This window comes from Melopsittacus undulatus, chromosome 7 (genome assembly GCF_012275295.1).
Source record: "Melopsittacus undulatus isolate bMelUnd1 chromosome 7, bMelUnd1.mat.Z, whole genome shotgun sequence".
In the NCBI taxonomy this organism is placed as follows: domain Eukaryota; kingdom Metazoa; phylum Chordata; class Aves; order Psittaciformes; family Psittaculidae; genus Melopsittacus; species Melopsittacus undulatus.
Genome location: NC_047533.1, coordinates 25,224,941 through 25,249,028, shown reverse-complemented (window position 1 = coordinate 25,249,028; position 24,088 = coordinate 25,224,941). Strand labels below are relative to the sequence as shown.

The window sequence follows — 24,088 nt, the reverse complement described above, 5'->3', positions numbered from 1 at the left end:
CCCATTAATTTTCTTTTAAGTATTACCAGCTAAGTTAGTAGTGCCCCTGTCTTCACTTCAGAACTGGAAGAGCTGAAAGGTTGTGTGAAAACATTTATTGAAAAATAGGAATCAAAATGCAAGACCTCAACTCAGTCTTTCTGGACACAGAAACATACTAGGTACAACCAAAGCAAAAAGGTAGCCAAAATTATGTTAAAATGCATTTTAGGATATTAAGTCTGCTCTAAGATTTCATACATTCCTGAAATGTGGAGGAGCACTGTTGCATTTTATATGAGTCAAAAGCTATCCAAAGGATTTCTCTTGCCTGAGCTGCAGGAGGGTTTCAACCACTCATCTTGAGGTACTTATTTTGTTTCCAAAGCCTTACTGGTATCAAAAACAGCAACAAGAATTCCTTCAACAGTGGAAGAAGGGAAAACTTCATCTCATAATGAATGCCTCAAGCATACTAAAGAAAATAGTGAAAGACACAACATTAATTTTGTCTCTGCATACTAAATTATGTGCCCAGCTCAGAGTGTGCCACATCACCTGTCAACATAAATGTGCCAAGTACATGGCTACTTGTGCTGTGAGAGGCTGCTAAGGCAGCCTACAAACAGAAAGAGAGATGCTCAAATTCTCATCATTATTCTACCACAAGATGACTAAGCAACAAAGCCTGTCATTCTATTACCGTAAAGTGAAAGGAAAAGTATTTCAAGTTAACATTGAATCAAAATAAGAAAGAAGCATACTATGTACTTCATCTTACTTTCCAGTCCTACTTACTTAAATTAGCTACCTACTTACTTGAAGTAGCTCAGTATATTTCTGCTTACTACAACTCCTCTCAAATTTTAACTAATTTCTGAAAAAACTTCAGAATCTACATTGACATGTCTCATTCTTACATTAATACAACTTAAAACACACCCTTTTACTTCTTTTATTATCATCTGGACAGGCACTCAACAGTACTTCAAGATAACTGACAGATACATTGCTGTTGTCCAGGAGGAACAAGGCAGAGCAGAAGAAGCATGCAACCCAAATTACCAAGATTTTTGTTCTGACACCATGTCCTAAAGATAAGACTGGTCACATTACACATACCCCTGTAACAAAATTAAGCCTGTCCTGGGACTTATTTGCTAATGTTTATGTATTTGACTAATACTATAACCCATTTACTCTTTTCTGGTGCACTTCCAAATCCTGACAGTTACAGGGAAAATAAATTGCAACTGAAGTACGGAACAATGCAAAACCAGTATTTTACTAAAGAACAGAAGTAACTGGGGCAGGTGGTTTGAAATAATGCAGATGTATTATAAACAGTATTATATTAACAGAAATACTATTCCAAACTTGATCATTACCAGTGACTCTTTCTAGTTTTCTTCTGCATTTAAGGCTACTAGACTAGGTCAGTTATTTTACTGTTAGCTTATAAACCCCCCATCGGATCACTGGCATCAAATTAAAAAGAGGAATAAAATGTAGCTAAATAAACCTTCCGAAACCACCAGTTTTGGCTAGTAAATCTGCAACTGAGTAACAATAGCTTTGTACTCAGATTGGGAAACAACAGAATGAGCTCTGAGCTTAGCAAATTTTCTAAAGTAATATGAATTTCTGACAAAATATGGCTTCATCTGCCTACAGTTTGATACAAACTGTTTATAGCAAGAACATTGTTTTGTGTCTCTGGGAAGCTACAAAAATGTATGTGTATACTACAAGCATATAGAAAAAACTGCATCTTTCTCCCACTGCATGCACAGAGAGCTTCTCAGATTCTGGACAGGCTTTGTAATCTCAATTACTGAAACCAGAAATCACTCAATAATAAAACACAAAAAGTACTAGCTTTTTTCCCTCCTAGAATATACTACTATTAATTCTAGGAAGCATGCAAACCATACAAAACAGTACATAATCATGGATATTGAACAGCAAGAACACTATAAATACACACCACAGCAAAACCTGAAAGTCATTTTTAAAGTTCTGACTAATACACTTGGAAATTCTAGGCTTATCAACAATGTCAGTGTTATCTTTATCAGTGGATAAAGAACTGGCTGGATGGCCACATGCAGAGTTGTGGTCAATGGTTCAATGTCCAGCTGGAGACCAGTAACGAGTGGTGTCCCTCAGGGATCGGTGTTGGGACCAGTCTTGTTTAATATCTTTGTCGGTAATATGGACAGTGGGATTGAGCGTGCCCTCAGCAAGTTTGCCGATGACACTAAGCTGTGTGGTTCTGTTGATACACTGGAGGGAAGGAATGCCATCCAGAGGGACCTTGACACACTTGTGAGGTGGGCTGATGTCAACCTCATGAAGTTTAACCATGACAAGTGCAAGGTCCTACACCTGGGTCGGAGCAATCCCAGGCACAGCTACAGGTTGGGAAGAGAAGAGATTCAGAGAAGCCCTGCAGAGAAGGACTTGGGGGTGTTGGTCAATGAGAAAATGAACATGAGCCAGCTTCAGTGTGCACTTACAGCCCAGAAAGCCAACCGTATCCTGGGCTGCATCAAAAGGAGCGTGACCAGCAGGTCAAAGGAGGTGATCCTGCCCCTCTACTCTGCTCTCGTCAGACCTCACTTGGAGTATTGTGTGCAGTTCTGGTGTCCTCAATACAAAAAGGACATGGAACTGTTGGAACAAGTCCAGAGGAGGGCTACGAGGATGATCAGGGGACTGGAGCACCTCTCGTATGAAGACAGGCTGAGAAAGTTGAGGCTGTTCAGCCTGGAGAAGAGAAGGCTGTGTGGAGACCTCATAGCAGCCTTCCAGTATCTGAAGAGGGCCTATAAGGATGCTGGGGATGGGACTGTTCATTAGGGACTGTAGTGACAGGACAAGGGGTAAGGGGTTCAAACTTAAACAGGGGAGGCTTAGACTGAATATAAGGAAGAAATTCTTTACTGTGAGGGTACTGGAATGGGTTGCCCAGGGAGGTTGTGAATGCTCCATTGCTGGCAGTGTTCAAGGCCAGGTTGGACGAAGCCTTGGGTGATATGGTTTAGTGTGAGGTGTCTCTGCCCATGGCAGGGGGGTTGGAACTAGATGATCTTAAGGTCCTTTCCAACCCTAACGATTCTATGATTCTATAATCTATGAGCAAACTTTATAAAGAAAAGTGTATTGTGCTATGCATTCTAGTCCTCCTAAATAAAATAGTGTTTCAGTTTCTCTGATGTTTCCTATTTAGACAGTATAGGAAACTAAGGAGCACTAGTAGATTAAATTATTGCTTTCAAGTGTAATACAACTACTGTAAGTATCTACCTTTATTCCTGAAAAATTATTATAAGTGCTAACTTAAACAGAATAGGAAAAATACTCACCTGGTTGCATGTGTCTGCTAAAGAATGTATGGCTTCTGAAAACATACTTGCAGAACCCGTGTAAACCCAAGCAAGTAGCTTAAAGAAAAAATTCAGCCCATTTCTGAAAACAAAGAGAAGAAATAAGCTAAAGAACAACAGAATAAATATTTTCCTCAAAACCACAAGTGCTCTACAATCATGCACTAACTGCCAGCAAGTGGCGAAACCAAGTATCAGTTTAATCATTACAGATCTATACAGGCAGATAAGGCACACAGATTTTCTGTATGGTTACTGTTAAAATACCCTTTCAGCTAAACTTCATATGCAAAGATTTTTTATTTTTCCAAAATCAGTAACTTCTAAGCAGTTACACTTCATGAAAACTACTATCATATTCACTGCTGAGAACTAATGGCCTACCAGTGGGAAAATAAAAGTCTTAATGATTTCCTTTTCTCTTTCAAAAAGTTCTTTCTTTCATTTCTTTTCAGTCCTTTGCCTCCTATACACCCCCTCCTAATACTGGAGTTCAAGGTTCCCAACTTTAATCTCAGCATGCGCAATTCCCAGTAGGATACAAACATAAGACAACAGACAGGAAGGCAAGGCTCTCATCAGATTATACTGTAAAAATTATCTATGGAACTTTTCTATTAAGATGTCCACTGTGACCTGTCAAGCCTTCTTAGGTTACAGGCTCCCTGGAGTAAGCATCGTGTTATGCTGTACAGAGAAAGATAGCTATCACCACTAAAATCCAAGTTTACATTCTCACTTCAAATATTCATTATCAGAATCAGTAGGGTAATTGTTACAATCATATTGCAAAGAAAATTAGACTAGAGGACTATTAAAATTCTTCTTTTATTTAAATATATTTCAGTCTATCTTATTGGCAATTTTTTAAAGTATTCGAATGAAATTAAGTGTTATAAATAAATATTAACAACATATTACAGTTGCATTCTTGAACAACCAGATGCCAAAAAGAATATATTTAAGTTACAGGAAGCACAAGTCCAGCCTCTTGCCATACACCAAATTATATAGTTGATTAAATCAGATTCATTTCCAAGGTCATCCTCAAAGAATTTCTGTGAAAATACATTTTACTTTAGCACTGTTTTCTATAACTGCTTCAATACAAGGACCTGAATGTGCTTGACAATTTTTAAGCTATTCTCATTGCCTCATGAGATGGTTAATCATCACCATAATTTATAGGTGGAAAGTAGAAAATGCACTAATACTAAGATTTCCAAATGTCAGGCCCAATCTACTAATGATGTCCAAGAAGTTGGGAGACAAAGGACAGAAAGAGTGCTATGCAGGAAATTATTAGCAGTGATAGGACAAGGGGTAATGGGTTAAAACTTAAACAGGGAAAGTTTAGAATGGATATAAGGAAGAAGTTCTTTACTGTAAGGGTGGTGAGGGTACTGGAATGGGTTGCCCAAGGAAGTTGTGAATGCTCCATCCCTGGCAGTGTTCAAAGCCAGGTTGGGAAGAGCCTTGGGTGACGTGGTTTAGTGTGAGGTGTCCCTGCCCAGCAGGGGGGTTGGAAGTAGATGATCTTAAGGTCCTTTCCAACCCTAACTATTCTATGATTCTATGATTACAAAAGCCATGAATCCGTAGAGCCATCAAGGCTATTCAGTGTTTCCTTTCTGACTAGATGTTTGCATCAATGTAAGATAATAAGATGAAAGTCATTTTGGAGGAAGAGAAAAAACTAAGCACTGCAAGTAAAATATGTTCTGCTTTAAAAAACAAATTCACCACTGCATTTGAAATTACAAATCCCTATGAAAGCCTAAATTCTATTGAAGATATAACTACTAACAGCAGAAGAAACCAGCAGATTCTGAGAAGACAGATATGAAGTTACCTTTAACATCAGTGACCACCAAATCAGAAAGCATATTCTCTATTTTACTGAAATGAACCAGACTGACTGATTTAGCTATCTCACTTTTATCCACAGGGACCTGAAAGAGTATGAATCTTAACAGAACTTAAACCAAGGACAGGTGAAGTCTGAAAAAGATTTATTGAAATGTTTTGGACATCATGCCAAGAAATAATAATAATGCCCACCATGTTTCACTAGGTACAATTCTATTATTGTACTTACTAAACCTACTACTATACAGCATTTCCTAATAAGCCTCTCTTCTGCACCTAGAAAATAAGCAATTTCATTCAACACAACTGTTTGTAACAGTATTCCAAAGTCCACAGAGGAGGCAAACATTCACCAAGAAAACTGGGGAAAAGGAGGAAGAAGTGTTGAAACAGACACACATCCTCCTTGTTGTCAGATGCCCTGTCAATTTTAATGTAAAGTCTAAATTTAATTGGTAACTTTAAAATGTACTGATACATGAAGAGAATAAGCCTTTCTCTGGACAAAATTAAAAAGAAAAAAAAAACAAAACACTACCGCAAGTGCAAAAGTAGATCAGCATCTATTACTCAAAACAAAGTTCCTAACTTAATTTAAATTACAGTTAAAACAAACTCAAATCCATGCTGACTGAATTGTTAACTTGAAAAAATTAAAGGGCACTTCTTATAAATTTATCATTCCAAATTTGTTTTCAAGGATAACTACAACAAAAACCCAAGATGTTTATTATGAGGAATTATGAGGAATTGAAAAATACATATAGGAAATTGTACTGTGATGGTACTGCCCACTTTTCATACTCTATTTTACCATATAAGCAATGGTCTAGAAGGACCTGGTCTTATTTACTTTAAAAAAAAGTCAAAATAATCAAACTGGAAATAATAAATATTTAGAACCATTATGAATCTATAGGGAAAAATAGTCTATTTAGGCCCAACATTTCATTTGAGAACTAAACACATTTCATCACATCAATTTCTAGAGAAGCAGTAACATTACTAACACCCTGGACCACTTGTAATTTTTAATAAATCTTACATGCCATGCAAACTTTGTATTGTCTAAAAGGTAAATCATTAGCATGACAATGAAATCACTGCAACAATGCCAGACTCCGAAGGTTGTTTTGCTAAAAAGGTATGATTTCTTTTTTCTTAAAAGCATTACCTTCCTGTGTTTCCCTACCATAGCTTCAAAGTTTTTCCTTGCACAGCAATTCTATTAACAACACAGAGGGTGCCAATGCAGCTAGTCTGCCTTTGAAGCTAGCCAGAACTCTGCCTTTGACTGAACCACATTTTATCCTCACTATGGAAGCCTGAAGTTTGTGAGAAGCCTACCAAATTATCACAACTGAGAAGTTAAGACAGATTGGCCTTTCTTGACCCCAAACCAGAAGCCACTAAAAATCATGCCGGTTTCAAGATCAGGGCCACAAACAAGGAAGCAATGATAGCAGTCTTGACTAATATCTCTGAAAAGCCATCAGGTATTTGAGTGCCACTTCTAAAAAGTTCCACATCGAGATGAATGAGCAATACAATAGGCTCTACAAGCTTCTGCTGGCCTAGCAGCCATGCATTCACCTATAAAATTACCTAATCATTTAAAAGGTACTTATGAAGTGCAATGTTTATAGCAATGCCCTGTTTACAAAGCAGGAGGAAAGCTCTGTTTTCTCTAGATGACTGCAAGAAAGTGAAGGAGGTAAAAGTGACCATTTGGGCCCCTCCCCATTTACTTTTCTTTTTCATTATAAACACCCATACTAGCAGTTCTTACACATTTTTACTTAGAAATCCCTGAATAATTATTAGCCAAACATTAAAGATGGCAGTTTTCAGTCAAACATGGTTTGACGCTCTCCCCCTTTCCTCAGCAAAAAGCATATAGTTTTGTAGGTAAACTCAGACCTGTTTCCTGCTCAAAATGTTGCTTTCTCCCAACAGAAATGATGACATTTCTGTGTATTTCATGCCAGGTAATAGCTGTGTTTGTTTGTTTTAAACTGGTATAGTTAGTTTTGTTTCATTCAAACTTATAACACATGTGAAAGGCAAAAACCTCCTAAAATATCCCTGAATAACAGCAGAAGTTAATTCTTTTCTGTTGGCTATATGCAAGATTATTTAAAACATATGAAGCTCCTCTCATGAAGGGGAAGCAAGAAAAAATGATAAATTTAAATGCCTGCCTCTCCATATCCTTCAAAATTTTAGTTTTTGCTTTAAGAAATTGTTTAGTCTGATCAAAACATTTGCTCTTCTCTGATCACAGATATATTTCAACACTGATCTCTATATATTAGTGAATGTATTTACCTAAACTCTGTCCCACCAACAACGAATAAACAAATCTATTAACATCAGTTACAGAGACACAGGTATCTTTAGCTTGAATACACAGACTGTTCTCATTTCCAGGGTAATAAAAATAAATCATTTTCCCTTGGTTAAACAAAACTTTTTTAACTTACATGCAAATAGCTACCATTACCACCTTCCCTGGTCCCTTGAAAAACATAGCTGCTGCACTGGAGCGTGGCTAAATAAAGAAATAAGAGATTATTAAAATAAAATAACCAAATCTTGACTTCATGAAGGTCCTACCATACAGATTATTTAATAAAAACTTTGCATTGCCCTGCTTTGCGAGAGTGAAGCTACAGGCCTTGAAGCCTGAATGCTCACCCAAACTGCATTTGAGCCTTACACATTTCTACAAACGGATGGCTGCAAAAAAAATGAACCACCAACAAAGCCTCCAGAAGGGGCCACTGCAAACATAAGGACAGGAGCCAGCTGCACAGCAAAAAGATTAAGACATCATTCTACCATAGAAGAACACCAGGATCTAGGGAATGGGTCTGCTTAAACAGAGGAAGGGTCAGTAGGGTAAAGAGCAAAGTGCTAATGTTTTGGGGTTTTTTCATTAAGAAGCATACTTTGATTCTTTAAAATAACAATATATTTACTATACATGTTTATAGGCTATAAATGAAATAAAATTGCAGCTGTAATGGTGAATAAGAAGACGACTGACTAAACAAAACACCTTACCAGCCACAATAACATTACATTTAAATGAAATTAAGTGGATTACACTGCCACAATAGGAACTCATTTGAACTGGCATCATAACATTCACCACTGCACTACAACCAGAGGCAGATCTTATAGTGCAAATAAATGTTCCAATAATATTCAGCTAGTTAAGCTTATGCAACCATTTCACAACTGTTTTCTTCTAAAGGTGTCATAGTACAGCTCCTAGAACTTTTCCAGACAAAAAAAAAAAAAAAAAATCTTTAAAACATCTCTTACCTTAGTATTGCCAAAGAACTCCTTGTATTCCCACAACAGCCTTTGGTTTCGAAATAGTTCTGCAATACAAAATTACCACCACAAATACATACTAGGAGCCAGTATTTTCAGGAATTTGTTTATGCTGCAGGTATCTCCTCCTAGAAAGGGCTACATGGTCTATCTTTCTTTGTGATAAACTCCTCTCCTGGCGTTGTTAATCAGAAACTTATTGTTATATACACATGCAAAATGCCAAATACAATCCATTATCCTATACATTGTTCCCGTTTCTACTAAGAAAGGATGATACACAGAGGCAGAAAACTCCAAATACGCTGCATCACATCTACCACATCCAGATCTTCTAGTGCCCCCTTCTCACCCTTTAACCATGAAGGAGAAGGAAAAGGATGTTTCAAACCAAGTGTATTAACATCAGTATTTCTGCATCCACTAATGATGTAACTTGAAAATAAACATTAGTATACTACAGTATCTAGAAGCTGTAGTGCTAGATTCTTCCCTACAAAGTTATCCAAAATACATTATACAGAATAATTTAAACAGCCTAAAACAGCCAGTAGAGTACAAGCTGCACTCTTGATACAAACACAGGTGTCTTAACAAGTGTCTGCAGCTCTAGCCTTTTTACAAGGGTGTTCAAATGGCAAAACTGTTTAAAAAAAATTAATAATAATAATTTACAAGACCTCTAATTTTAAGGTGCATAATTTACGTAAGTACCTTGAAGCAATTTTGCCTCTTCTGTGATTTTAACTGGCTAGATAAATCAAAATCCATTACAAACTACTGATTTGACTGTACCTGTTACTGATAATACCAACAAGGATGACAATTATTTTAAGCAATGATGTGGGGGTGTTTCCCTCACCTTCTGAAGCACAAAGGTAAGCTGAATTCTTTTCAGAAGAAACATAAATGAGTAACAGTACAGTAAAAAGATTTGGCCTGGGTTTTAAGCCTTTTTCAAAATTCTCAAAAAAAAAAATCAAAAAACTTTGAATATTTTAACCTAAAAAAATCACAGAAGTGGTCACTAGTTACAAACTACCATAACTGTTCACTCAACCCCCGGGATCCCCCTTTAATAAGGGGGTCATACGTTCACATAAAGTACATGTGGCTCCAAACACTTCGGTGTGATGACTCATTCAGTGATTTCAGATCTGTGACAAAGTGTGTCAAAGTGTCTGGTAATACTAGCTAAAAATTGAAAGCCCCTCCCAAAAAGACAAAGTATGACCATAGATATCAAATGAATGCATTTCTTGGTGTATGACAAGCAAATTGCAAAATACTAACAGACTATTTCTGCATAGATGCTAATGTGTTACTCTACATTATGCTATAAAATCATATCAGCAATTGCTAAGTCCACATTTGCATGTTCTCAGTGAGATGATTTCTAAACAAAAAGAATTAAAAAAATCATACTTTGCTGTTTTAAGTTATTTGAACACTCTGTACTCACTTTCTCTGTATTTGATCTCTGCCTCTTTACGTCGTTTTCTTTCTCTAGCAAGAGCCTCTGGACTACCCCAAACTTCAAGAGACCTGCACAGAGTAAAAGTAACTTAGCAGTGGTTCTATTATGCAACTTCCTTTTGGTTTGGCTACATTACAAATGCCTTTCCTAAAAGCAGATCATCACATCATTCTTTCTCATAAGAAGCCATGCAGACTACTCAATAAGGGGCAAGAAGGGGCTGAGGACAAGCACTTCATCTTTAGACACATGAAACAGACACTCCAACTGTATATACCCACATAATTATTACAATAATAAGGATATAAAAAGTGTTCAGATAGAAAATGGAAAACATTATTGCACTTTCACATTGTAAACCTGACTTCTAAGACAAGGTGGGGAGGGGTCCTCTCTCATATAATTCATTTTTAATGATGCAAACATTTTTTTCATACAAATGTTCTTACTTTGCCTCTACATCCGATCTCAGGTACACAGTGAAAGTCTCAGTGTCATCATGGGGGCTTCGCCGTTTAATTTTCCTCAGCTGGTCTAAATCACTAAGGAAAGTGGACAAGCAGTTCAGTGCAAGAAAAAGTTCATATTATTCTACTTTTATGTTTGGGTATCTTCCTCAATTTTGATATTATTACTCTGCAGAGCAAAAATCTGAAGTTGTTTACTTCAGCCAAACAGAACAGATACACAACATGAAGCAACCGATCTCCAGGATACTATTAAAAACAACTGTGTTTTCCTCCACACTCAAAAGCTCAAATCATGTCCTCAAACTACAAAATACTATACATGAAAGAAAGTAATAGAACGTTGGATACTATGACATCCAATGAATCTGCATGTAACTGATAATGTGTACCAGTGTCAAACAAGAGGATTCATGGTTTAACATCTTGAAATGGAAATCAGAAGTGAAATGACATGAAAAGTTAAAAAATGTAACCTCAAAACCTACACACCCAGCACAAGCTGCAAAAGGTTGGAGATAACAAAGCTACTTGGGGAAACAGATACATATCAGAGCATCTACATTGAGAAGCATCGGGACTTTTTTTTCAATTTTTTTTTTTAATACAACAGAACATTTCATTTTTAACCCAATCAATTATCTAGTCCTGTTTTCATTTCCCCCTCTACCCCTTTCAGTCAATCCAGCAAAACTTGAGCTAGGTATTTCTCTGCACAACAAGGCAGTTATGATAAAAATAAGGCTGAGGACTAAGAATAATTTGCCACTGGATTCTCAGCAAAGACAAGTCTGGTGACATATACTATATGAAAAACTAGGGAGCAACAGTGACAGCATAAGAAGTTATAAACAAAGCTGCTAAGCCCTTAGATTTAATATGGGGCACACACATAACATGCATAAAATCCAACAGACACCTCAACTACAGCAATACTTAGTAAGAGCTGCTGGCAGGCACAGCACACAATAAAAGGCAGTAAATATGAATCAAGTAATAATAGTTATAATTGCAATTAATCAGTTTATATTTTATTCCAAGAACAGAACTCACATTATGAAGCTTTCACTCATCTTTCACAGATGTTCACATCAAACCATCATGACCCCAAAATCCTGAAGAATTATTTGCCATTCCCCCTTATAACTAGCTGCTCACCCCAAGACACCCCCCAAGTAGATTTATGGTCATAGAAGTACAAATAAATTCCTTTAAACAGCAGCTATGTAAACATGCAAACTAAGTAAAAGTTCCTACACTAAGTAAACAAGAAGTAACCTCAACCACTTATGACTAAATAAACCACAACAGCATTTAGAAAGTTGCTATACAAAAATCACCCTAAAACTATAATTATATTTGAAGCACATATGAACAAATAAATATTTACAATTTAAATCTCAACTCAGCCCCATCATACCTGGATTTAAGACAAAACTCATTTATTGCTCTTACTCCAGTGATGAAGTTATTCTTTGTGTATTTTGGTCCATACTCTCTTTTTTTGAGGACTGCTTTCACTTAAAAACAGAAACAGATAAGCAAGTTAAGTCACTCATGGAGACTACAGCAGATATTTCAAAATTCAGAGTTCAACCTAGTGTCATATCACAATATCTAAGTACAGACCTGAAAACAATGCTTATCAGCAAGATCAAAAACTTACAGTGAAGAGAAAGGAACATTCTTCATTGTGGAAATGCATACAGTAGAATGATCTACCTCCAAAAATGGTACAGCTTAATCGTAGTTCAGGGTTCTCAAAAATCCACTGAACTGCCACTGTCAGCTGCTTCTGCAACTTTCATGTCAGAGATGGTGTTTGGCTACTAGGACAGCATTCAAATATGGCAATTCAGAAACACTTGCTTTAGCAAATGAAACAGCCACACAGAGATCCAGTTGGATTTTTTCTAATATTTAAGCAATTCCACCTTCTACAGGTAAGAGCTTACAGAGAATAAGAGCTTTTGTGGAGCTTACAGAGAACTAAGACTGCATAAGTCATTTTTCTCAACTATTATTTTCAAAATTAGCATACCTAATATTAGGCATTAACAGCAATTAAAAATATTAATTTATAATGCTTTGTGTCTAGCAGATGTACTCTCACCACATCCGATTTTCATGCACAAGGAAAAATATTCAGAAAAAGGATAAATGGAATTTTAAATTTATACCATTATTTCCTGCTTCTGTATGCATACAAACTTCAACTTACTTTCAAATGTAAGTCACTATATGCTGTTTTCCATTACAAACATTATATTTACTGGAAAAAATGTCAACAGTTGCTGAAGGATATAACATTAAAAAATACAACTGAAAACAAAAAGCTCAAATTCTGCAGGCGCAAAGACTTATGAGCACACATAAATTTCCTGTGCGTCACAAGATTGATGATAGGATTTCTGAAGTTAGTCCAGAGCTACTCCTTAAGTCACAGGATACTTGCAGAAAGCTACTACTTCCCAAAGTTCTACACTGTATTATTTCTGAGTTTTGAAATCCTGAAGGCAAAATACATTGCTTGACACTCAGCAATGCACTAACAATACAGATATTTATCATAATAATCAGATTTCTGTCATCCAGTTTGATCTTACACAATTTTTTAAGTACTTGAGCACTCACATTCATCCCACAATGCTCCTGAGCAAAGGTGACAAATAAAAAATAATAAAAAAAATTCTCCAAAAAACAGTCCACCATTTACTAAGGTTAGAACAAGGCAAATATTTTTAAACAAGAATGCTTCCAATCTTTTCCCCACATATATCCAAAGCATAGTAAAAAGCATCTTGGTAAAAAATGAGTCATGGATTTATCAAACACTTACTAATCCATCTTTCAGACACACAGATATATTTCACTAAAAGAAAATACTATAACCAATTGTACATTGCAGAAAATCTCAACAAACCTACCCCTAGTTCAATTAGCTGTATAAAATAGGCAATAAATATGGAGGGGGAAAAAAAATCAATTTTATATTTCCAAGACAAAGCCAAATAAAAAATTATGTAAATAAAACACTTTAAATTGCAAAAATTTTTAAGATCAGTGATTTTTTTAAAATGTTATTGTCTTAGTAACACTTGTATCAGTAATTTTCTACGTTGCAGTAGCATCTGAAGACTAGAATTCCACTTTCTAAACACTATCAAAATCCTTAACATTCTTGCTTGCCTATAATCTAAAGGCAAAACTCTTTCCACTGAGAGACAGATCTCTTTTTGCAATTATTTCTCAGCCTCTCTAATTTCTCCTGTCTACCTTGTATGCTCCCCCTGCAGTCATACACCAAGTGACAACAGACCCGAAGAATCTGACATAAAGGATGTAGACAAAAGCTTGCAGAAAACATACATCCAGAGATCCTGATCTCACCCTGTTACCAACAAGTATTACAACTTCATGTTTCTTTAAACCTCGGGAAAAGACATGAAGTCATTTTCATAGAGTTTATGGCCTGCTGAGTCACCTTCACTCCAGAGATTTTTTTTTTTTAGACAGAGTTTAAAGATTAATGGCAATTTCTATTTTGATAAAGTTCTTTCCATACATAGGAGGCCAGAAGTGATCAAAAGCACAGGAGTTTTTAATAGCATAGTACTCACAATAACATCATAGAAACTATCAGAGTGAAGATAGAGTGAAATCAGCTTATGACAAATTAAGAACATGAAATCGTAAAAGCAAGTTAAGCACTTAAATTTTATCTACTTCCTTTTTTAAATAATGTAACTAAAGACAAAAGTATGTATTTACTTGTATGGGGTTTACACGGCAAGGTTTTGGTAGCAGAAGGGCTACAGTGGTGGTTTCTGTGAGATGCTGCTAGAAGCTTCCCTCATGTCAAACAGAGCCAATGTCAGCCAGCTCTGAGACCCCCCACTGGCCAAAGCTGAGCCCATCAGCCACAGTGGCAGCACCTCTGGGATAATGTATTTATTTAAAATGGGGAAAAGGTTACTGCTCAGGAGCAACCTCAGCCAAAGAAAGGAGTGAGAATGTGTGAGAGGAACAGCTCTGCAGTCACCAAAGGTCAGTGCAGAAAGAAGGGAGGAGGTATTCCAGGCAGCCTGTGGTACAGACCATGGTGAGTCATGGTGCCCCTGCAGCCCATGAATGTCCATGGTGGAGCAGAAGTACACCTGCAGCCCATGGAGGACCCCATGCCAGAGCAGGGAAATGCCCACAGGAGGCTGTGACCCCATGGGAATCCTGCACTGGAACAGGCTCCTGGCAGGACCTGTGGCCCTGTACAGAGAGGAGTCCATGCTGGAGCAGGTTTGCTACTGCACTCGTGATCCCCCATGGGACCCATGCTGAAGCAGTCTGCTGCTGAAGGACTGCACCCCACGGAAGGGACTTGCACTGAAGAAGTTTGTGAAGAATGGCATCCTATGAGAAGGGCCCACGTTGGAGAAGCTCATGGAGAACTATCTGCCATGAGAGACATGCCTTTACCTGTTCCCAACACTGGAGCAGAAGAGTGTGAGAAGTCCTCCCCTGAGGAGGAAGGAGCACAAGAGAACTGACAACTACTGTTCCCCAACAATGGGAGGAGGTAGAGAAAACTGGGTTCAAATTTAAGTCCAGGAAGAAGGGAAGGTGTTTTAAGATTTATTTGTTTGTTTCTCATTACCCTACTCTGATTTGATTGGTTATAAATAAAACTAATTTTCCCCAAGTCAAGTCTGTTTTGACTGTGGCAGTAATTGCTGTCCTGATCTTGACCCACAGGCCTTTTTCATTAGATTATCTCTCCTGTGCGTAGTTGAAGAACGGGAGTGATAGAGCAGATTCGGTGGGCACCAGGCATCCAGCCAGGCCAACTCACTACATTACTACAGACATAAATGGGAACATTACAGGACTCAGATTAGACAGTTCATGTGGTCAAAATATATTTAGAAGCAACACTGATTAGATTAACTTAGCAATAAGAAGGAACAGAAGAAGATCAAGTATTCAGCTTAGCCACGTTAGGTCTGCGATGGTGAATGGACATGCCTAAAAACACGAAAGGAGGAGAGACTGTGATAACAGATAACAAAACAAATAAGTCTTTTCCTGACAAACTTATCAGCTCTAATAAAACAATTAAAAACTGCACAGAACAGTGAGTAATTAGAAGGAATACTGCTGTATTTGATTTTTCAGGCAGTCAATTTCAAACTGGGTACAAAACAAAGTTGACATACAAGTGTGTCTTAAAATGTTATTCACATAAACTTGTTACACAATTGAAGAGGAACCATGGTTTCCTTACACCCTTTTAACTACTCACAGACAGCAGCTAAGTTTCAATACAAAAAGTACTTCTTTACCTTTTACTTGGATTGGCTCTTTAAGGACAGACTGCTTCTGGCCTGCATTGGTCTTATCTTGTCCTGTAAAATAAAGCTCACTGTAAGCATGGAAGTGCTACATTTTAGTAAAGAATTTAGTTGACATAAAATAGCAATGTCTCTTAATATTACTTTCCACCCTGACAACTAAAAAACATTTTTGCTAGATTTCCAACATTTAAAACTCTCAACATAAAAACACAGCAATAGTAAAAAAAATAAATAACAAAACAAGGCATTGATCAATAAATTCCCAGCAGCTTGCAGAAGGGCAACAAGTTGCACCAATACTTCAGAAAGTATCCTGAAATTATGAAAAGCATTTTAACAGTATACTTTTAGTTTGGGACAAGTTTCATGCAGAGTTTTAGACCAGTAGATATAATTAATTCGATATAGTTTATGGCAGTCGATTACTGGAGTCTCACAAAGCTTCCAAGCTGCAATTCAGTTTTAAGCAACTGAAACTTTTTCCCTTAGAAAAGCTTGCTCCTTAAAATACACAATTTTTAAATTAAAACCCCCAACTCCTGCGTCACAAACTGGACAAAGTATTCTACTAGTTTTGAAATTTGAGGATATAACTCAATAAAAAGCCAGTGAAATATAATTTACAGTAAAGTGAAACTTAACATTTGGAAAATAATAAATTCCATTAATATCAGTGAGATTTCTACTTAGAAATCAAAGTTCTACTTGACAATACAAATACTGCATCCTTGTCTGATACATCTTGACATAGCTTTCAGAACAAAAACCTTATGATTCTAACACATCGAACCACTCTTCTCTGCCCTAACACTGCGGGTTTGCTACACATCCACAGTTATTAATGAAATTAAAACTTACATAACTGAAAGTGATACCCAAAAAAAAAAAAAAAACACCACCAGAATTCTTAAGCACGTTTGTGTTAATTAATGAGATGATCCTAGCTTAACATGCTACTCAAATTACTGAGAGGTCAGATCTTCTTGAAGCTTGGACTACGTAACTATCTTTCCATGAGGCAATTACTTATCGCCCTATCACCCATTAGCAAGGCTAATGATAGTATACTTTCTTTGAAAAATAACATAAATTCATTAAACTGATTTTATTACACAACAAATAAGGCTGGACCATATATAAGTATCATTCCTAATACAATCACCCCACCAGTTATTAACTTGAAAACAAAAGCAAAAAACCCTTTGCTGTTGCTTTCTTACCTCAGGCAGCTGATCTATCAGTATTCATGATAAAACACTTCAGCTAAGTTGCTTAACAAAAACTGAGTAGTAGCTTCTTTTCTAAAATTGCGTGCAACCATTTACGTCACTAAAAGAAATATCACTGCCACTATTTAACAGAAGATTGGGTTATAAGATTTACTTCAATTGGCAATTACTATTTTTCAGACAAGCAGAGGTTCATGGAACTTTCAAGATGACTACATTAATATTCTAAATATCACATTAACAGGAAAAGCATTTCCAAAGTATACTGATAAAGGAATGGAGATGCAAAAGAGATCCATTATTTGCTAAATGTTTAAATTACTGGAAAAGTATGGCAATCTTTACAAATAGTGTATTACCTTTTCAGAATTTTATCAAAATATCATGCGTTTTGAAAATAAACAGTACTTATATGTCTGTAATGCCATTAAAAAACATTAAAGCGTTCTATTGCCTAGACCCCAGAAAACACCCCTTATATGAAGCATGCAGATAGCAATATGCATTCCAGAATAAACTTCAGAGCGACTGTGCGCAATATCTCTAGGCTGCAGTTTCATATACACTTGCATATGTCAGCCGCCATTCTCAACAAAAACCAAGCCTCACAGTGCCCATGTGGCACAGTTACACTAGAGGTTTATACAGCTGAGGGCTGTGCTGCTACTAAAGGGCTGCACCTCCCCAGGCATTTTAGAGACAATGAACAGAATCGGGTTACTGATCCTACCTATACCCTAGCTCTGCAAAACAAGAAACCAATTTTTCACAAAACAGGCCTAAATGTCATTAATGCCAGTACAAAAGAGGGACTAATCAGACAGGGGTGGAAGATGGTGGGAACATCCCTTCTGATAACAGCAATAGTGTTAGTCTATTTTCACGTCTGATTTTTAACACTGGTAACGTCACATTAGGAACCCAGAATATACCAGCCACTATAACTACCTCTACAATCTTTCACTGTATTCAGGCAGGCATTCTTCTGCAAGAATCTCACCCTCTAGCAACCACCTTCAGCTCAAGACTTTCCAAGAAACATAAACATATTATCCTCTTCTAAAATCCAATCACAGACTTAAGAAATAGTGTCAAATTGTTACACTTAGAACAATATATAAGAGCCACTTACATTACCCAAACATACGAAAATTAATACTTTTAGCTGAGTCAAGTTACTAGTTTTTAAAGACTGCTGCAAGCCTCAGGAATTTACAAGACTGCTGCAAGCCTCAGGAATGTACAAGTTACTAAAGAAAGAATGAATAGCTACTAACCTGATAATAAAGAAAGGAAATTTTCCTTAGTAGATCACCTAGTTTTAGATAAAAGCACAAAGAGAACTTTCTTTTCAAAAAGCATTCGTATCTCTATGGGAAACAGCAGTCTCCCAAGCGTGCACAGTCTCCCACTTAATAAGCAAAAAAAAAAAAAAGATGCTATGATGGAGCAAGGACAGGACAGATCTGAATTTCACAAGCACCTAACCAGTACAAGATTGAGAATCAAACTGAACAGGAAGGAGGGTCAGGTTATGCTCATGGTATCACTTTAAACATGAATCCTGCAGTTCTGACAACCATCAGATTAGAAAGCTGCAGCAAATGAAACAGCTCAGTCTTCTTTACAAGCCATCTATAGCCTGATGTGAAGTCATAGTGCTTGGTATTCTCACTCATTCAATCTTTATCACTAGTAAATTTCACCCAACAAACCTGAAATACTACGAACAGAATTAAAGTAAGTAAACAAAGTCTTGAAAGGTAAGCAATACATCCCATTTCATATCTCTTAGATTACCTAATCCCTTCTGATATCCACGCTTTATCATCACCACTTTTAAATCCGATTACTGTAAACTTAAATCCTTTAAATACCAGACTAACAAAGACATAAATTTCAGCATTCCTCCCTGCTTATGCATTTGAAATTTATATACAGTGCCCATGAGCAAAAAATACCAAGAATTCTGCAACCCTAACATCACACAATCGGGGAAAAAAAATTAATCATTAAACACCTAAAGCTTTTTACATTTATAGAAATACTCTTTATTTAGTACTACCTGTTCCAGCTTTATGCAGGTTTTCTTCAGGGATTGACCCTTTTGTATCTTCTGATCCAAGATCTTTTTTTTGACCACTGGAGGTATAAACTCTCACTTGACTCATCAACTGCACAGGCAGACGATGGCATGGTAGAAAACAAGACAGACCCCCACTTTTCACTGGAGCTTTCCATCCTAACAGGAGGAGGAAAAAATAAAGGTATTTGAGGCAACCATTTTGGAAGGGAAAAGAAGGGAAGGCAGTACAGCTATAATAGCCTAAGTTACAGGAATTTAGCTTTTAAAATTTGTGCTTTTTTTACCCACGTTTAGGAATTACCAAACAGGAGCAGACAGCATGCTTTCACTGCCTCCCTTCAAGCACCCACTTTAAAACTTCATTCTAGCATTAGCGGCTCTTTAAAAGATACAAAGCTATTTGGTAAGGCTTGGTAAATTCTAGTCCTACTGCCTCAAGTTTTTTAAAAAACAAATATTGATGAAAAAGCAGATACAGAGCACTTCAGAACTATCAGCCAGTGTTGCCATTTCATTTCACCCTGTGGACACTCTGTAACCACAGTTTATCAATTAAGAAAAACTGAACAGTGTGCATTACACATTAAGAGCAACTTGGTACAGAAATTATGTAGAAAGGCACACAGCACTGTATAAAACATTTATGTAGAAGAATTTAAAGTTTTCCAACAGTTGCAACAGACATATTACAAGATAAACATGAAAATCCCTACTGAGAAATCACCCTGGGAAGGCAATCTTTGATTTCAAAAGACTAGCCGGAAGGAGAACTGTATGTAGTACAGGCCAACCTGTATTAGCAACAAGTTTCTTTTAGGCAGCACAATTAGTTCTACTGAGAGAGCAAATGACTGCTCCAACAAGAAATGCAACAGGCAAACTGGCTGCTCTGGAAAGCACTCGTTAAAAAAAGAGAGTAAAAAAAAAAAGTAAGCAGTGCTAGTAACTCTAGTCATGCAAAGTATGACTAATCATGTATGAACAATGCACCTCTCACAAAATGGTAATATTTTATAAATGTTTTATAAAACTGTATTCCATCAAAGTCTCAACAGTTTTTATTTCATTTTAATCCTCTGGTACTGCAGCATCCGCACGTGTGAATAGACTAATGTGAACCTTACAGAAAAACAATGTCACTAAAAAAAAAAAAAAAAGGGCAGATAAACTCTGATTATTAGATGCTGCTGATGTGACAAAAGCCCAAAAGAATCAATGCAGCTCAGTGAACTTACTGTCGCTTTACGCAACGCTACAACAAATACATGGCCTGAGATGAGCAGTGTTGTTTCCTAAGCTTTGGTGATACCAGACCAATTGAAAAAGGGAAACTTAAATCAGCATGTTTAGAGGACGTTCTTCCTACTAACCCACAGACACACAAGGAATCATTAAAGAAAACGGGTACTGTTGTAATTTAACCATAGGTGATTACACGGAGAGGGCCAAAACAGGTCGGAATCTAAACTCCATGGGACCTGCGGCCTAAAGAAAAAGCCTGAGCTCATTCCTCAGACCAACACAAACCCTGTAACACTAGGCTTGATTTTACACAATTACCGCAGACTTCAGCCCCAACTCGGACTTGACGTATCGGTTTTACTCCAGACGGGAACCGATAAGGCAGGCGGCCTACAGAGGCCTTAAAAACACCCGCGATAAGGTGTTACGCTCGTCAGGACACGCCTCGCCTACCGAGGCAGCTACGACCTGGACAGCGCCCTTTTAAACATCGATACCCACCACGCGGGCTTCGCTCCCGACGGCTCCTGGGCCGGAGATGCCCGCAGAAATCCCTTGCGGCCCTGCCGGCGCCCGAAACCGGCTGCCACCAGCCGCCTACAAGCCCGGGCACTCGCTGTTCCCCGCACCAGCACCCAACTTGACTACAGCCTTCTACGAGACTTCTTCGGGGAAGGCGGGGGTCCGCCGGCCCTGCTCGCCCCGGGGAGTGTCCCGGCAGCCCGCCGGCGCAGAGCAGCGGGCCGGGCCCTGAGGGACTCACCGTGGCAGGCGCGGGGGAGCGGCGCCGCCCGGCAGCGCAGGTACAGGCGGTAGAGGCCGTGGCAGCCCCGCCGCTGTGCGGCCAGGGCTGGCATCATGGCGGGGACCGCGCGCGGAGCCCGACCGCTCGCCGCCGCCGTATGCCAGCGGCCGGCGAGCGGGCGGCGATTCGCATCGGAGGGGCCCGGCGCGGCTGCGGCGGAGCCCCCGCTGGCCCCGAGCAGCGACGGTAGCCGGGAGGCCGGCGGTGGGCGGTCCTAGAGCACCCGGATGTGCGAAGGGACCTCGGGCCGCCAGGCGGGCACGACGGCCACTAGCCGCCGCTGACTCACCCGCCCTTCGCGCTGCGCATGTGCGGAGCCGTCGCTTCGGTTCAGTTCACCTTAGTTCAGCGTCGTGCTCGCGGTGGTGTGGGGCGGTACCCGTCTGACCCCAGGTCCGGCCCCAGACCAGGCGGTATCGAGCTGGAGGTTAAAATCGGCTCGGCCCGAGGCGTCCCCGCCTCGCCTGCAGCGGGTCTGCATCTGAGGTGCATATCTAGAGCGCCTCCTGGTCGGGAACCGCTCAGTTGCTGCTCGTAACGAGCACATAATGTGTGTGTGCTACATCTGTTAGCACAGGTAGTAATAACAGTAAGACTCGTATGCCAAATCTGTTTGCAAGATTTTCATGTGAAAATGCGCTCCCACACCCTAAAACGTGCTTCCCGGGTCAGTGCTGATAAAACCGGATGTCTGGGTTTCTCTCCCGTTGTTACATCCTTTATCATTATTATTAGTGGTGGTAGCAGCAGTGGTTTGTGTTATACCTTAGTTACTGGACTGCTCTTTATCTCAACACGTGGGAGTTACATTCTTTCGATTCTCCTCCCCATCTCTCCGGGAGGCGGGTGGAGGGGAAAGGAGAAAGAGAGCAAGCGACCGCATGGTTCTGAGTTACCAGCTGGGCTTAAACCATGACACAAGATACAATACAGAAAACTTCTTTCTCCAGCGACCAAGTGCCGTGTGCATGATCCTGCAGTCAGAGGGTTGTGATCTCTGCTGGTACTCACCCTGGCCTTTCTCACCCCCAGTCTGACTCAGGACCATACATATAATTAGTCCCATTGGGAGCAGATTACAGACCTTTGTTATAAAAAACCTTTTCCAGAATACCTTTGATACTAGTTTACATGACTGACAAAATGTCTCTGTCTTCCTTGTCTTCATCTGCACACTGGGAGGAACAGGGGAGCTCACCAGAAGTTTGCTTGGCAGGGAATGTGGATAATGCACCTGATGGTCCACAAAGCATTTGATCATTGAGGAGAATTATTACAGTAACTGTCTTTAATGTACCAAATTAGATTTTGAACAAGGCTTGCTGGCACATAACTTCTTTACCAGCCAGCTAGCGATTAGCATTGACAATAGGAGTTTTCCTAGAAGCCTGGTGGAGGCAGATTGTAGTAAAATACTTGCATAAAATAATTAACACCCATCTTCCCACTAGTGTAATTGCAGACATATCAGGTGAATTGGGAATATTGCAGCAGATGTTGTGTCATTAGTACCAGATGTACAGCAAGGGAGTTAAATGCTAAATTCACTGCAAGTTGTAAAGTGGCAAATGTGAGGTCAATTCACCAATTTTAGTTGGGGTCTAGCGTGCAGCTGATGCATGGTTTGCAGACTGCTTGTTATTTTGCCAAGAGCCTAACAGTAAAAAGAAACATGAAGTTAATGGAGTTTCCTTTCTTTTCCCCTAAATAGAGAGGTTTGAAAGAATATATAATTTCTTGAAACATTTGTAATTCCTGAAGAACCTCTGCTATAAGCTAGAAGAGATGCTAACTGTTGCATTACTTCTAAAAATATGTAGGTTTATAATTTCCTACCCAAAACCAGATGCATTTACTAAACTATTTCATATTCTTTTATGCAGGTGAGTACTGAATTTGCCTTGTCTGGTTTTGTTGCTGTAAATCTGAAACAGGAAGTAAAATAATAAAACTGGAATAACGTAAACAGATTTAATAAATACTACCATCGTGGTGATAAGCCAGGATCTACATGACCAAGGGCTCTGCATAAACCTTTCTATTGATAAACTCTGAAACTTGGGAAAGACAAAGAAACAATCACAAGAGCATCAGTAACAACCTATTCAGTGTAGGAAAGCCAGGTATGTGAAGTAATTGACAGTGGATTACCACACCTTGTGGCATGTAGCTGCAGCATCTTAAGACAAAATTCTCAAAACCTTACTTATGGAGCATCACAACCATAAGTTATCAGTCACTAGCAGTGAATGGAGAAATGCACTAAATGAGAGACCTGTTTACGTATTTCAGTATATCCAAACTATATTAAACAACTTTTTGCCTATGGTAAAGAGTGCTGTATGTAGCCATAGTGAATAGGGGAGATCATGGTGCTCACTGAATGACAACATTTTCATTTAATATAGTTGGAAGTTGCACCCTAAGGTTTTATTGTGAATAATTGTTACTTAATAGCTATTTTAAGGCCATATTTCACAAAATCAAGCCAGTTTAAAGAAAAAAAATACCAAAAAAAATCTCATTCACGATCAAGTTGCTAAGCTCTTAGCCAATTAAAAATATATTTATATACACTATGCTTATACAGTGACTTCTGTGCTATCTGTACCTCTGGCTGGGGACAGAGGTTGCTCATATATATAGCATGAAAATCTAGATATATTGCTCACAAGAAAAGGGAGGCTGTCTACTATATCAGGGTAATTTTCTCAGGCAGCCTTTTGCAAAAACTCGAGAACCTTAAACCAATGCAAAAGCACATTATGTTGCCAGTAAAACCTTAGAAGATTCAGTTGCTTTACCAGGTCTTCAGGAAAAACAGGGACTGTGTGGGTACAGCCTTTTAAGATTTA

General features: G+C 38.5%; 1 protein-coding gene across 2 annotated transcripts in view; it reads right to left on the bottom strand.

Moving 5' to 3' along the window:
- Positions 1 to 21,420, bottom strand: part of SLC30A9 (solute carrier family 30 member 9) — a 42,171-nt gene extending 20,751 nt beyond the window's left edge. For both annotated transcript variants that reach the window (XR_004549841.1, XM_034064550.1), the window contains exons 1-9: positions 21,192 to 21,420; positions 19,166 to 19,342; positions 15,860 to 15,922; positions 11,944 to 12,043; positions 10,506 to 10,598; positions 10,042 to 10,124; positions 8,568 to 8,626; positions 7,721 to 7,788; positions 3,348 to 3,450 (exon numbers count right to left, since the gene is read on the bottom strand). Coding sequence is in view for 1 of the 2 variants with exons in the window: in XM_034064550.1 (XP_033920441.1) it covers positions 3,348 to 3,450; positions 7,721 to 7,788; positions 8,568 to 8,626; positions 10,042 to 10,124; positions 10,506 to 10,598; positions 11,944 to 12,043; positions 15,860 to 15,922; positions 19,166 to 19,342; positions 21,192 to 21,288 (843 nt within the window). In the remaining variant the exon portion in view is untranslated. The remainder of the gene's footprint in view (positions 1 to 3,347; positions 3,451 to 7,720; positions 7,789 to 8,567; positions 8,627 to 10,041; positions 10,125 to 10,505; positions 10,599 to 11,943; positions 12,044 to 15,859; positions 15,923 to 19,165; positions 19,343 to 21,191) is intronic.
- Positions 21,421 to 24,088: the final 2,668 nt, after the last annotated feature.